Source organism: Cololabis saira, chromosome 11, assembly GCF_033807715.1.
Source record: "Cololabis saira isolate AMF1-May2022 chromosome 11, fColSai1.1, whole genome shotgun sequence".
Lineage (NCBI taxonomy): Eukaryota > Metazoa > Chordata > Actinopteri > Beloniformes > Belonidae > Cololabis > Cololabis saira.
In genome coordinates, this window is record NC_084597.1 from 3966491 (window position 1) to 3980511 (window position 14021).

Consider the following 14021-nt stretch of genomic DNA (forward strand, 5'->3'; position numbering starts at 1 on the left):
TTCATTCATTAAAAGAAAAACTAAACAGTTCAATATAATTACAACAAATCTCTTTCCTTGAATGAAAGGGAACAGAAAGAAGACTAAGCTTATTTTATCTGTTCCTTTATCCTAAGAAATCAAATTTCAATTAATGTAATAGTAAACAAAATAAAAAAAATATAAAAAAATTACGCAATTTGAAAAAAAAAGACACTTTCCAATAAACGTAATTAAAAAAAAAACAAAAAAACAAAACCAAAACTACAACAAAGTTATAAAATAACACAAAATAGCTGTCGTCAAACACAGATAGTCGTATTCTTTTTTGATTCAAAGAAACTGGTCTGATCTGAACCGATCTGAACTGGTCTAAACCGGCTTGTACTGGTCTGAACTGGTCCAAACCAGTCTGAACTGGTCTGAACCAGTCTGAACCGGCCTGTACTGGTTTAAACCGGCTTGTACTGGTCTGAACTGGTCTGAACTGGTCTGAACCGGTCTTAACCAGTCTGAACCGGTCTTAACTGGTCCAAACCAGTCTGAACCGGCCTGTACTGGTTTGAACAGGTCTGAACCAATCTGAACTGGTCTAAACCGGCTTTTACTGGTCTGAACCAGTCGGAACCGGTCTGAACCGGTCTGAATACTTGCTTTAAATGTATCCAATAGTAAACTAAATAAAAAAAATATTTAAAAATTACGCAATTTGAAAAAAAAAACAAACACTTTCCAATAAACGTAATTAAAAAAAACAAAAAACAAAACTACAACAAAGTTATAAAATAACACAAAATAGCTGTCGTCAAACACAGATATTCTTTTTTGATTCAAAGAAAAAAATGTGACAATGGTGCTAAAAAGAGAGAGAAAAAAAAGAAAAACCCACCTAACTTAACAATTATCATGATATTTCTTCATCAAATGTATTATTCTTTTAAATGTAATGTTTGATTTGCATTCTTTGGCTTCTGTATCCAGATTGTTCCATAAACTGATACCTTTTACAGAACGTTCCATTAATTTTGTCCTGAGTTTTTAAAGACCTCTGTTCATTTTAAGTTATACTTATTTGCTCTTTTTTCAATTTTTTTCTGTATATTGAATAGCAAAACTTTCTGAGATTTCCACATAATTCCACAAACAGATTACAAGTCCTAGTTTAGCCGTCATTCGCCATCAGAAGTTTTTTTTTTTTATTGTTATTGCAATGTCTCTTCTTTTTTTTTTTGATTATGTGAAATGTGGTGTTGTTAACCTTTGTTTTTTTTTTATTTATTGTCTTTGTCTTCATTTTGAAAAATAAAAAAATTATAAATAATAAAAAAAAAAACAATTATCGTGATATTTCTTCATCAAACTGGATTTTATTGTTCTTCAAACTGGCTTTTGTTATTCTCATTTTTTTTTTAATGCAATTCACTATTTCCGGGTCTCATGACACTTACATATCTTCAAAGCTTTGAACCTGTTTACTAAACCTCTTCCAGCCTGGAAGCACATTGGCCTGTAATCTGAGACGCAACTTGCAGGTAATCAATGAAGTGCAGCTCCGCTGTTTCTGCAACAGCGTTTAAGGAGCGATCAAGCAATTAACCGGGATGGATACGGGCCCAGTTGATTACACAGGCGGCTGAATAAGCTTCATTTATTTGGTTGGAGCCTTTACGCTGTAGAGTCTACAGGTGTGATTACAGCTTGGATTGGTTTATTTATTTCTACCCAGAGTTGCTTTATTTTATTTCTCTTATTTATGTTTTTCTTTCTTTCTTCCATTTTTTTTGGGGGGGGGGGTTCAAGATCTTGGAGCCTTTTCCAGCACATTCACAAATTTGCTCCATCAGGAAAGAGAAGCACATCTATGGATACAGAAACCTACGGGAGGAAGATTTTTTTTTTCATTATGCACTTCGAGAAAAAAGTGGAAACGTCGACAAAAAAGTTGAAATGTCGAGATAAATGTTGAAGTACAATTTCAAGAATAAAGTCAAAATAAAATTGAAATGTTGAGAAAAATGGCGACTTTATCTAAAATATTTTCTCTCCTGCATGACCCGCGTTCAGACTGCATGCAAATCTGATTCATATCTGATTCCTTCTCATATCCGATTTTCAGGGCTGACTGTCCACACTGTTTTTAGCAAGTGTCCAGATCGGATCTGGCTCTGTTCAGACTGGACCATATCATTGACTGATCTGACGGGTTGCCGTAGCAACCACGTCGGAGCGGAGGCATACCGCAATGAACGCATACCGCAAAAGTTGTGTCTCGGCGGAGGGACTCGACGTCCCAGCAAAATGAGAAACAGAGAAAAGTGTTCAGAACAAAACCATCAGCAAACTAACAAACCAACCAACAAAGCTCAGAGTTAACAAAACCAACCAGCAATTAATAACTGGCAGCCCCGCTCCATAACCTCCTCCTGATGAGCTGACGGGCTGCAGGTTCAGGCTCACAGCGCGACTGAAGGCTGATTTATGGTTCCGCGTTACACCAACGCAGAACCTACGGCGTAGGGTACGCGGCGACGGCACCGTACGTGGAAATGCAGTCTTTTTTTCTGCTATTAAAACATGTTGTAATGTGAATTTGCAACACTTAAACTACAAATAATAGTTTTTGACGTGACATCAGAGATTGTACATGCTCTCTGTGAAAGGATGAGTAGCTCCACAACTGGAAATGGGCGGGTGGTTTGGAGCGTCTGGGACAGTCATATCCGATCTGAGTGTTTGGATGTTCAGACTGAGACGCATCTGCCCAAATGAGATATGGATCGGATATGAAACTACCTCCCGGAGTTGGTTTCCATCTGGTTTGCAAAAATCGGATCTCATGCGGTTTGGGACTGTTCAGACTTTAAAAGAGTCATCCAGTTTCAATGTGGATGGGCTAAAAATCGGATATTGGCTGGCAGTCTGAACGCGGCCTTAGGAGACAGGAAGTGTGTACCATTTCATACCATTGGCAGTAACGGTAATGCGCTATCTTCTGTATAGAGGATCTTTGCTAAAACCATAATGACTAAAACCCCTGGAGAAACATTCAGTGAAGAACTGCCTCACGGCGGTGAGAGGGCTGAACCGAAGCGGTCGTTAAGGTCGGTGGGGGGGGCCGGGATAACGACTAACATCCACCTCGTCTCACAACTGGCAGTTTAACAAACTTTCAGAGACACCTGGAATTAAACCCGGCCGCAGGTTATCAGAGCTGGTTGCATCCTAGCAGGACTCTTCTATCTGCTAATGGAATATCAGCTGCAGCGTTTAGCATCCTACTCTTGTGTGGTTTCAGCAGTTCGGCTCGATTAAAACGGCCTCCGCTCCGTTCGCCTCATCAGCGCGGCTCGTTTGAGCTGATCTGAGAACAATCAGCTTCCTCTCTCTCTCAGCAGAGCTGGCGCCTCGTTTTATCAGGATTTTTAATCATAGTTTTGCATCCTTGGCAAACTGCTTTTCTGACACATTTCTCCGCCGTGTCCAAAACTCCCCCAAAAAATAAGGTTTAAACTGCTGCTTTGATGACTTCTTTTTTTTTTTATATATCTTTTTATTTCACAATAATTTTCACAATTCACCTATTCACATTCACGATTTCTATTCTACCCACATTCCTACCCTCCCCATAATTACCCTAGGGAAAAAAAAAAATAAAAAAAAATAAAAAAATCATACATTAAGGGAGAACAAAATTAAATAAATAAAAAAATAAATAAATAAATAAAATATATAATGGCAGCAACAGCGATATCAAACTATATATATAATATATATAATTCTCCAGTTTTGAAAATAATGGAAACCAAAATTCTTGAAAAATATGACGGTTGTATTTTTCCAATGTTAATTTTTCCAATGGTAGAAAAACTGAAATTTTATCCAAAAAAAACTTGAAAGTTGGAGGGGAATCATCTTTCCAAAGTAAAAGTATGCATTTCTTAGCCAAGTATGTGATCATAATTAATATCCTGCTTTTTTTCCGGTCTAACTGAAGATCCAGTGTATCATTTAATAAATACAAATTTGAGCTTAACTCAAAATTAATTTCTAATACTGATTGTGTGAAGGAATGAATTGATTTCCAGAAACGTATTAAAAGATCACATTCCCAAAACATATGTACAAATGTTCCATCGATTCTTTTACATCTTGGACATTTTGAAGAGATATCCTTTGAAATTTTGTGCATTTTAATTGGAGTTAAATACAGTTTGTGAATAAATTTAAAATTAGCCTCTTTAATTTTATTACTAGTAAAAGGAAAATGTATTTTTTCACATATATTTAACCAAGTATTTTCTTCAAAGATCATCTCCAACTCCTTCTCCCATATCTTCACTAAAGTTTGGAAAGATGACAAACCTCCTTGTGATAAAATATTATAAAACTCACTGATCTTTCTTTTGATGACTTCTGATGGCGAATGACGGCTAAACTAGGATTTGTAATCTGTTTGTGGAATTATGTGGAAAGCTCAGAAAGTTTTGCTATTCAATATACAGAAAAAAAATTGAAAAAAGAGCAAATAAGTATAACTTAAAAGGAACAGAGGTCTTTAAAAACCCAAAATTCAGGACAAAATTCGTTCTGTAAAAGGTATCAGTTTACGTAACAATCTGGATACAGAAGCCAAAGAATGCAAATCAAACATTACATTTAAAAGAATAATACATTTGATGAAGAAATATCATGATAATTGTTAAGTTAGGTGGTTTTTTTTTCTCCCTCTCTTTTTGGCACCATTGTCATATTTTTTTCTTTGAATCAAAAAAGAATATGACTATCTGTGTTTGATTACAGCTATTTTTTGTTATAGTTTTGTCTTAGTTTTTTTTTGTTTGTTTATTTGTTTTTAAATTACATTTATTGTAAAGTGTTTTTTTTTTTAAATTGCGTAATTTGTCATTTTTTTTATTATTACATTAATTGAAATTTGATTTCTTAGGAAAAAGGGACAGATAAAATAAGCTTACTCTTCTTTCTGTTCCCTTTCATTCAAGGAAAGAGATTTGTTGTAATGATATTGAAATGTTTTGTTTTTCTTTTAATGAATGAAATAAAGAATAAAGAAAGAATGTTTGATTTTCCTTATGCCGCTCTAATGGATTTGCCGGGGGAGCATATGGATAAGAGGCTCGGGGGCTGCAAATGGTTGGATTCATAAAAGGAGGTTATGGCTCACTGATTGCAGCGTCATATTGGCTTAATTTAGAGCTAATCACCAGCAATTGGAAATGGCCACTCCACGGCAACATTTGAATTACGCTCCGCTCATATTCTCCCCCATACAAATAGGTTTTTGTTGCCATGGTAACAAGCCCCTTAGGATAGAATGGGACCATTTGGCTTCAATATCTCAAAAGTTGTAAACGACAGCCTGATGAAACCTCAGTATGTTGTAGTCCACATCGACCCGAGTCTTTTAAACGTTGGATCGATGTCTCTGCGATATCGTCTTGCCGAGCGACAAGCGTCCAAATTTCCGTTTGCATTAAAATTAGAAATAGTTAAATGTCTCAAAGAGCGCAATAGCTAGCATGATGAGACTAAGGCCCCGTTTACACGGAGCAAAAACTGTGGCGTTTTCATGCGTTTTGGCCGTTCGTTTACACGAAAACGAAGCTCAAAGTCTCCAAAAACGATCATTTCTGAAAACTCTGGCCAAACTGGAGATTTTCAAAAACTCTGTTTTCACGTTTGCTTGTAAACGGAGGAAAACGGAGATTTAGGCTTCAGAACGTCACATTATGAGACAGAAACGTCACCAGCGTCATGTGTGCGACCTGTGTTTACAATTTGTTTGTCCACCGTCAATATTTTCTTGTATTTTACCTGTTTTATATTCTAAAGTCACACTTAAAAGTAACTCCACTTCTCTGTCACTCCAAACGAAAGACTCTCGTTCCGTCTTGGAAGTAACTGGCAGTCCAGGCTTATTTATGGTTCTGCGTTACACCAACGCAGAGCTACGGCGTAGGTTACGCGGCGACGCGCACCGTACGTAGGCTACGCCGTCGATTTAACGCGGAACCATATTATTTAGGCTTAACACGTGTCATTTGTTGACGTTTTTTTCCAGGATTCTGATTGGCTAGCATGACTTTACGCTTCTCGTTACACTGCCCCCTGCAGGTTTGGCTGCTCATAGCACCTTAACATCGTATTCATCCGGGTTCGTGTAAACGAGGATATTTTTCAAAACGTAGAGGGGGAAATATCCGTTTTTGTAAATACCCGGCTATGTGGAAACGTGGCCTAAAATATGGTGTGGTGCAACGCGTCCCGGGTTTGTCAATGTTGTAATGATGTCTGTACGATAAACCGTTGCCTAACAACAAGCGTCCAAAGTCAAATGGACATTTTTTTTTAAATTGAAAGTTAAATATCACAAAAACCGTAATAATTAGCATGATGAGGTTGTACGGTCCGTTAGTGCCAATCGGGCCGAGTGTTTGTAAATTAGAACGATGTCTCTACGATAAAGTTTGGCCGAGCAATAAGTGTCCGAATTTTCGCCTTTTTTTTTTGCTTTTTGGCGTCTAGCGTTGCCACGGTAACACTTGTGACTGAGAAAAGTAATGCCCATCGAGGCAAGTTGGAGACGCATCCAACGATGTATGACATGCATGGGTGCACATTGCGGTTCGAGCCGCATTAACGGAAGAAAAAGTGTGCAGAATAATAATAAGAAGAAAAGGGAAACCTTTTCTGCATACAAATTTTCTTTCGGGCGTGTTTTATTTTTTGGGGATTTTTTTCTTCCACATCAGAGCGGGGTCACGCTGTACACCCGTGGCTGCGCAGTGGGACTTTTGCAACTTTAGCTTGTTAGCAAAATGCTAGCTGTGAGGTTAATCAACCTTTTTGAACTAGTTTGTCCTTATTAAACTATTAGAATCAGGTTTATTACGGCAGCTTAGAAAACTGCCTGTTAGTCCTCATGCTTATCACATGTTAACAGATGAGGGCAGCCCTTCCTGTGTTCCGTCAGGGTTTTGGGCTGCCCCACAACTATCCCATTGTCATTTGAACCATCTGTTCAAGACCTCACAGAGTTCTCGTTTGTCCAGAGGGGGCCCCATTTGACCCCTTTGACCTTTTGTGTTTTTTAAAGACTTTAAGCTAAAGATGTCTGTTACTCTGCATACCACAGATTAGTTGCTCTTTAACTGAAAAGTCACAGGTGTGACCTTTTTAATCATCCTCTGATACCATGTATGTTTCCTGTTTTCGTCCATTGTCCATCCACTGTCTACCATTGGTAGTCTTAAAATGGTCATGTTGCTGTCAGTTTTACCAATAAAAGCTGATGCAAAGAAGGAGCCAGCAAGCATTTGTCGAGAGCATCCGAGAGGGCCATGTTGCTCTGCAAGCTCCGACTCCTTCCCTTCTGCAGAAGGCCTGAAAAATTTCTAACAGTCTCTGTGTCTTTCCTAAGTTATGAATTTATATTGATGTTGATTTAGGGACCCAACACTAGCAACATTGACATTTGGGCCATTCTGGACAATTGCAATATGGACATGCCACTACTTGGCATGCCCATAATAATACATTTTATTCATAATGGACTTTACATTACTGAAAATCTCAAAGTGCTACAATTTGATAATTAAAAGGAAACAGAAATAATAAAACCAAGATAAGAGATAAAAGGGATAAAAGTCAAGACATGGCAGAAAAGAGAATAAAACAATTAAAAACAGCAACTAGGGAAAAAACAACAGCATTGTTTAGTCTTAAAATGTAGTAGCATCTCACTGACTCCTGCTGTACATCGCGCTGGAAATTATGTGTTTCGCTCGTAACGAGTTGCAACGTCTCAGTCTGGCTGCGAGGATGATTTTCACATTTCAAGGTTTGCGACGTTGGCAACAGAGGAGAAGTGTTGTTGGCGTGATGCCGGCTTTCACTTGTGAAAACACGTCCAGGTACAGAAACCATCACACTCAAAGACCTTGGACACGTGAATATAAAGATGATGTTTTGGCGTTTTCAACAGTTTTTATTAGTCTAAATGAGATGGATGGGAATAAATGTGAAAGTAATAACCGGTGATAAATTCTCAAGCCGGTGCAATGACGTTTAAATGACAGCATCATTACTCACAAATTAAGAATTTTAATGAAGTATTTTATTCCAATAATAATTTACAATCTCTTTTACTGTAGTCACAATATATATGAAAGAAACAGCACTTTTAAAAGTGCATCGTGTTTTCCAGAATTCACTGTTTTACTGCACTCTGATGATATAATACTTTATTATAACGGAGAGTTGCCATGCACTGTATAAGAAGAGCTGGACAACCCCGAGTGATGTCACCTTGAAGCCTTGGATACGACGACTGGGACGATGATTATGCATAAATCTGTTTTATATAATTTCACCTTCTACCAAACTACTACTACCAAATTCTGGGACATTGTCAAACTAAAAACTCTACAAATCATATTCAAAGCGAGAACTGATTCACTTCCAGGAAATTTACAGAAAATGTTTTGTGACAGGGAGGGGGGGTTATAATTTAAGAGGAAAATATAATTTCAAAAAACAATGTTTTCATTCTAAAAGGAAAAGCATGTGTATGTCAGTTGTTGGAGTGGATCTATGGAATGGGTTGGGTGATGGGTTGAAGCTATGTACAAATATAAATCAATTTAAAAAACGGTACAAAAAGGAAGTTCTGGGAAGTTATTTGGTTGAGATTGTGTTTGTTAGCTGGTTAGGTGCAAAGGCACAACCAATGGGAAACTCTGTAGCCTAATAGGTAATTGCAGCTATTTATTATTAATATTTATGTTTAATTTATAATAGAGGTAACAAAGGGGCAGGGTTATATAAGCTTTACTTCTACCTGCTCCTTTTCGGACACTGTTTTTTTTTTCCCTGCCTGTATTACGTTTTTGTTGTTGTTGCTTTTTTTTCTGTATGTTTTGAATTTGTTTTAAAATCTTATATTTTTTTTCCTTATGTGTTCGAAATAAACAATTCAATCAATCAAAAAAATTATCTTTCATGGTCCAAAAACTCTTGGACCATCGAGTTGTTGGAACTTGGCTGTTAATTTGTTTATTTCTGATCTCTAATCTGGTAAATTTCAATTAAATTCAATTCAATGAATGTGCGGGAATGTGGACGATGGAGTGGAGACACATGTGGCCTCTGCAAATACTGCAGTCTGATTCCGTCTCGTGCATCTCGGTGTAAAAACTCAGCGAGCTGCGAGTCCGGACCGCTACGATGCATTATGCATCAGCCAGCAGCACGTCCTTGACTCGGGTTACATAAATTTCACATACATTACAGATGTAATCCATTCTAATAAGCTTAGACTTTATCCATTTGGGCAGACGCAGGGGGAGACACAGGGGAGCCACCGGCGCGAGCTAAGATAAATATCAGCGGGCTGCAGGCTCAGCTCTTGTTGGGACAGTTTTAATGTCACTGTTTGAGCTGGTTGTGCACATAAAGCAACCGGTGGTTATTTACAGCGACGGACGGAGGACTTCTGCTTACACAGGACCAAGGTTGGGACTCAGGTGTGAGACCGTTTACTTAGGGATTCATCGGTAAATGCACCGTAAGCAGACTTTAAGTGCTGAATGTACAGTTTCTTAACATAAAGGGTCAGTCACGGCTAATTCAGCAGACAGGAAACAGGAAACAGGCACAACCCATCAGCAGGATTTTATTGTCTTTAGTCGCTCACATGCACTGCGTCTGATTGTGTTTGTTTCTCCGCGGGTGTTGATTTTAAGGCGCTTTTATTCGTTTATGAATGTATGTATATAAATTATGAGCCCCTTATGAGGAAAATATAATTTCTCACCTCAGCATCAATTCAGGTATTTATTTAATTATTTAGGTACTTATTTATTTATTTAGATATTTATTTATTTATTTATTTAGGTATTTATCTTTTTATTTATTTAGGCATTTATTTTTATTTTTTTTATTTAGTTATGTATTTATTAAGGGAATTTTTTTTATTTATTACTTAATTTATCTATTAGGTATTAATTTCTTTATTTAGATATGTATTTATTTAGATATTTTTTTATTTGGGTATTGACTTTTTCTATGTTAAATGTTGATTTTATTATGTAAAGCACTTAGTTACAATTGTGTGAAAGTATAAATAAAGTTTGATTTGATCAATTGCTTGACACATTCCCCAATAAACCTGTAACATCTCCATTGGAAAAGCAATTGCTTGATAACAAAATCACATCTATAAAAGGAATAACATCTGTAATCTATAATATTCTTATCAATAACTTACCACTATATCAAAGACCTCCAATGAAACTAAAATGGGAAGCAGACCTGGAATGTTCATATGAGGACAAGGATTGGTGTACTCTTTTAGAAAAAACACACACTATGTTAATATCCACCAAACACAGACAAATTCAATTCAATATTTTACATAAAATTTACTACACTCCCTACAAATTAAATAAATTTAATAGTGCGGCCTCTGCCATGTGCCAAAGATGCAAAATAAATACTGGAAATCTGCTCCATATGCTCTGGAACTGTCCGATTATAGATGCTTTCTGGAAATACGTCATCAAAACAATCTCTGAAATTTTAAAATCCCATATTCATGATCCTAAAGTTTGGATACTGGGAGATATTAGTTCATTAAATATGACCTATCATAAAAAGTATTTAATTCTGCTTGCAGGCACCGCAGCAAAAAATTGTATTTTAAAAAACTGGAAATCAGAAAACCCCCCAGCACCCAAACAGTGGATCAATGAACTTGGATCATATTGTACTCCAGAAAAAATACTGTATTCCGTTAGAAAAAAAAATAGAGACTTTGACCTTATTTGGGGACCTTTTTTGGATTTTTTGCTTTTATTGGACTAATGATCTGAATCATCGACTATATTAATGAATGTGTTTACGCAGGACTTGATTATTTAATTTATTATTCATTTTTGTTCTAGTATTGATATGACATATGTTAAATTATTTTGAATGATGTAATCTATTGACCATATGAAGGAGGGAAGGGGAGAGGGGTGTGTTGTTTTTTATTTTTTGTTACATTTTTTATTTTATTTTTATTTTTTTATTATTATTATTATTATTTATTTATTTTGGTTTAATTAATGTTATGAAAAGTAAAAAAAAAAAGGGGGGAAATATTGATAATTATATTGTTATTGTAAATATTATTTCTTTTTGTTATGCCCTCAATAAAGACATCTATACAAAAAAAAGTTTGATTTGATTTGATTTGATTTGATTCACCTGTTTCCTTGTCACAGATCTGCTCGCAGGGCTCCGTCGACCTCTGGCCGCAGTAATCCTGCACCCACTGGGCCGACGCGTTGCTCTGCTGGTACAGAGTCAGTTTGGCTGGATTCAACCAGTTAGAGACGTCCAGGAAGCTGCCGGTGCTCACCACGAAACTGCTGCCTGAGAAGAGAAGACGACAAGATAAAACAAGAGAAGAGGGAGAGAAGAGGAAGAAGCTTGTTTGTTTCCTCAGCTCTTTATTGTACTGAAAAATCAATAAGGGAAGCAGCTAATTCTCCGCTTTTCACTGTAATTTTATTTCCCGTCCTGACCGGCCTGAATTTTAATGAGGGAATTAAGACCCATAATGTGTGTATTGATGATATTTCCTTGGTAATTGCGGTAAATGAGATAAAAGGGCTTCGCTGACTTACCAATTCTCCTTTACGGCTCTCAGATCGTTAAACTGTGATCACTAAACAAGACCGTCGCTAACTGGACGGCAGGATCTTCAGCCCTATGGTTAACTCCAACAGTCTCGTGTGTGCTGAAGTTAAAACCCAGAGCAAAATGATCTGAATTCAGAAAAAAAAATATGTTTTTCACAATAAAACGCAGAATAAAACACATCAAATCTTGGAAACCTGGACGTTTTAACCAGGGGTGAAAGTAGGATAAAGTTCTTGTAGGAACTAACTAAAGTTAACATTTAATGCTCCCTCTGATCCTCTTTTTTATGGATATAAGCTTCTGAAACTTACTGAGTGTAACATTTTCCAAAATGCCTGTTTAATGTACAATGTAGTTTTTAGACTCAATGACAGACTCTGTCATCTCATCCCCATTTATGTTCCCACTCATGAACATGCCACAAGGGGAAAACAACTTTTAACGGGAAAGAAAAGGAAACTGAAATGTACAAGTTTCAGTGTAACCTGTAAAGGTCCAAAAATTTGGAATGAGATTGAAAGTGCTATAAAAGAGTCTGGATCTCTCTCAATTTAAAAAAAAAGACTAAAACAAAAATTGTTATTAAATTATGTCTCTTTTTAAATCTTTTATGTACCAATACCTGATGTATTATTTTTATATGAATATATTTGTATCTAGGAAATCTGAGGAGGTCTCAGGTTTTTTTTTTCTTATTTAGGCTATAAGGTTATATATTGTATGTATATGTATTATATGTGTAATTTATAGTTGTTCTGCTGTGTGACTGGGCCCCTATTCATAAGCTACAGTAGCTTCTGGGGAGTCCCATTTTACAAACCTCAATTATTATCTGTATGTGTTTTTTTTTTATTATTTGTAAAATAAACTCTAAACTTAAACTTAAACTTAAACATTAACATTTTTAGGCTTAACATTATTTAGTTAGTTGGCCCTTTATTCTGTCAATAGCCTGCCCCTCTTCTTGGTTCTGCTGCCGCGTCCTCCCTCTTTTCTTCATCTCTAACTTCGGAGTCGGACTCCCTTTTTCTCCTAAATGTGTCGTAAATTTTTCTCTGCATTTTGATGACGGTTCTGTATCATACCTGTCAAGTTTTGGATTTAAAAATAATATAATAATATAAAATAATAAAATAATATTATCCCCCTCCGAGAGCTCTGGGCAGATGAGTGCGAGGAGAGCCCCGAGCCTTGTGGAGCTGGGCCCCCTGACGACACATTGAAGTGGCTCGCCGAGGCTGCAATGGAGATGGCGTCCTCAGGCAGCGGCGACCCCAGAACAGACCCACGAATGTGCCGGTGGGAGAGGGGAGCAGACACGCTGCCCTCACCACAAATGTGCCGGTGGGAGAGGGGAGCAGACACGCTGCCTTCACCACCAATGTGCCCGTGGGAGAGGGGAGCGGACACGCTGCCTTCACCACGGATAAAGAAAACCCAAAAAAGTGTCTTTCTCAAAAAGAAAAAAAAAAAAAAAATGTTTTCCTTTTTTTTTCCAAAAGAAAAAGTAATTGCAAGAAAAAATCAAATGACAAGTGGGAGCAACGCTGCCCTCACCTTAAACCACAAAAGTTCAGGTAACAGGCGCAGCTGACAGCTTACCCCTTGTCAGCTGTGCTGGGGGGCGTGGCGGAAACGCCGCCGCCACCAGCGACACAATCAAATAACGCGCCGGCCACAGCTTCTCAGAGGACGAAAAAAATCGTTACTCCTACCTGTATGGCACGAAGCTGCACCAGGCCGGTGTAGGGAGGAAAGGAAGAAGCTTTAACCAGCCTTCTATTTCCGTCCTGTATTATACTAATACTAAATAGTAAATACAATCAAAATATTGGGAGAATATGGACGAATCTCATTCATGGGACCAGACTGAAAATCCAGCTTGCATGACGTGATCTTCAGGCTCTGTGGTTAAAAATTAGTGATGCACCGAAATTAAAATTTGTGGCCGAAACCGAAACCGAAAATAATAATAAACACTTGGCCGAATACCGAACAATACCGAACATGGTTCTTCAGCAGTTTTTCATTTATTTTGCCAATTTTTTCACCATTGCATAAATCAAATACATTTGATTTAGGCATGCTTTTCAAAGAAAAAAATCTTTTACAAAATTACAAGGTAGAAAATATTTATTGAACATAAAAAAATGAAATTTTTTTAATTTCCCAGCATTATGTTGTTTTGCTTCCACCTCCTGGTGAATGTTAGGTAAAATTCTTATAGGGTTAGTTTTTGGTTGGCCAACGATTTATTACGGGAGCGGCCAGTCTATTAGGTAAAATTCTTATGTAACCGAACAATTTCGGTTACCGAACAATCGGTGCATCACTAG

General features: G+C 37.1%; 1 protein-coding gene across 1 annotated transcript in view; it reads right to left on the reverse strand.

The window, feature by feature from the left end:
• Window positions 1-14021, reverse strand: part of LOC133454848 (astrotactin-2) — a 178366-nt gene that overhangs the window by 101516 nt on the left and 62829 nt on the right. Inside the window, exon 5 of the mRNA XM_061733571.1 lies at window positions 11248-11415. Within this exon, the coding sequence (XP_061589555.1) occupies window positions 11248-11415 (168 nt within the window). The remainder of the gene's footprint in view (window positions 1-11247; window positions 11416-14021) is intronic.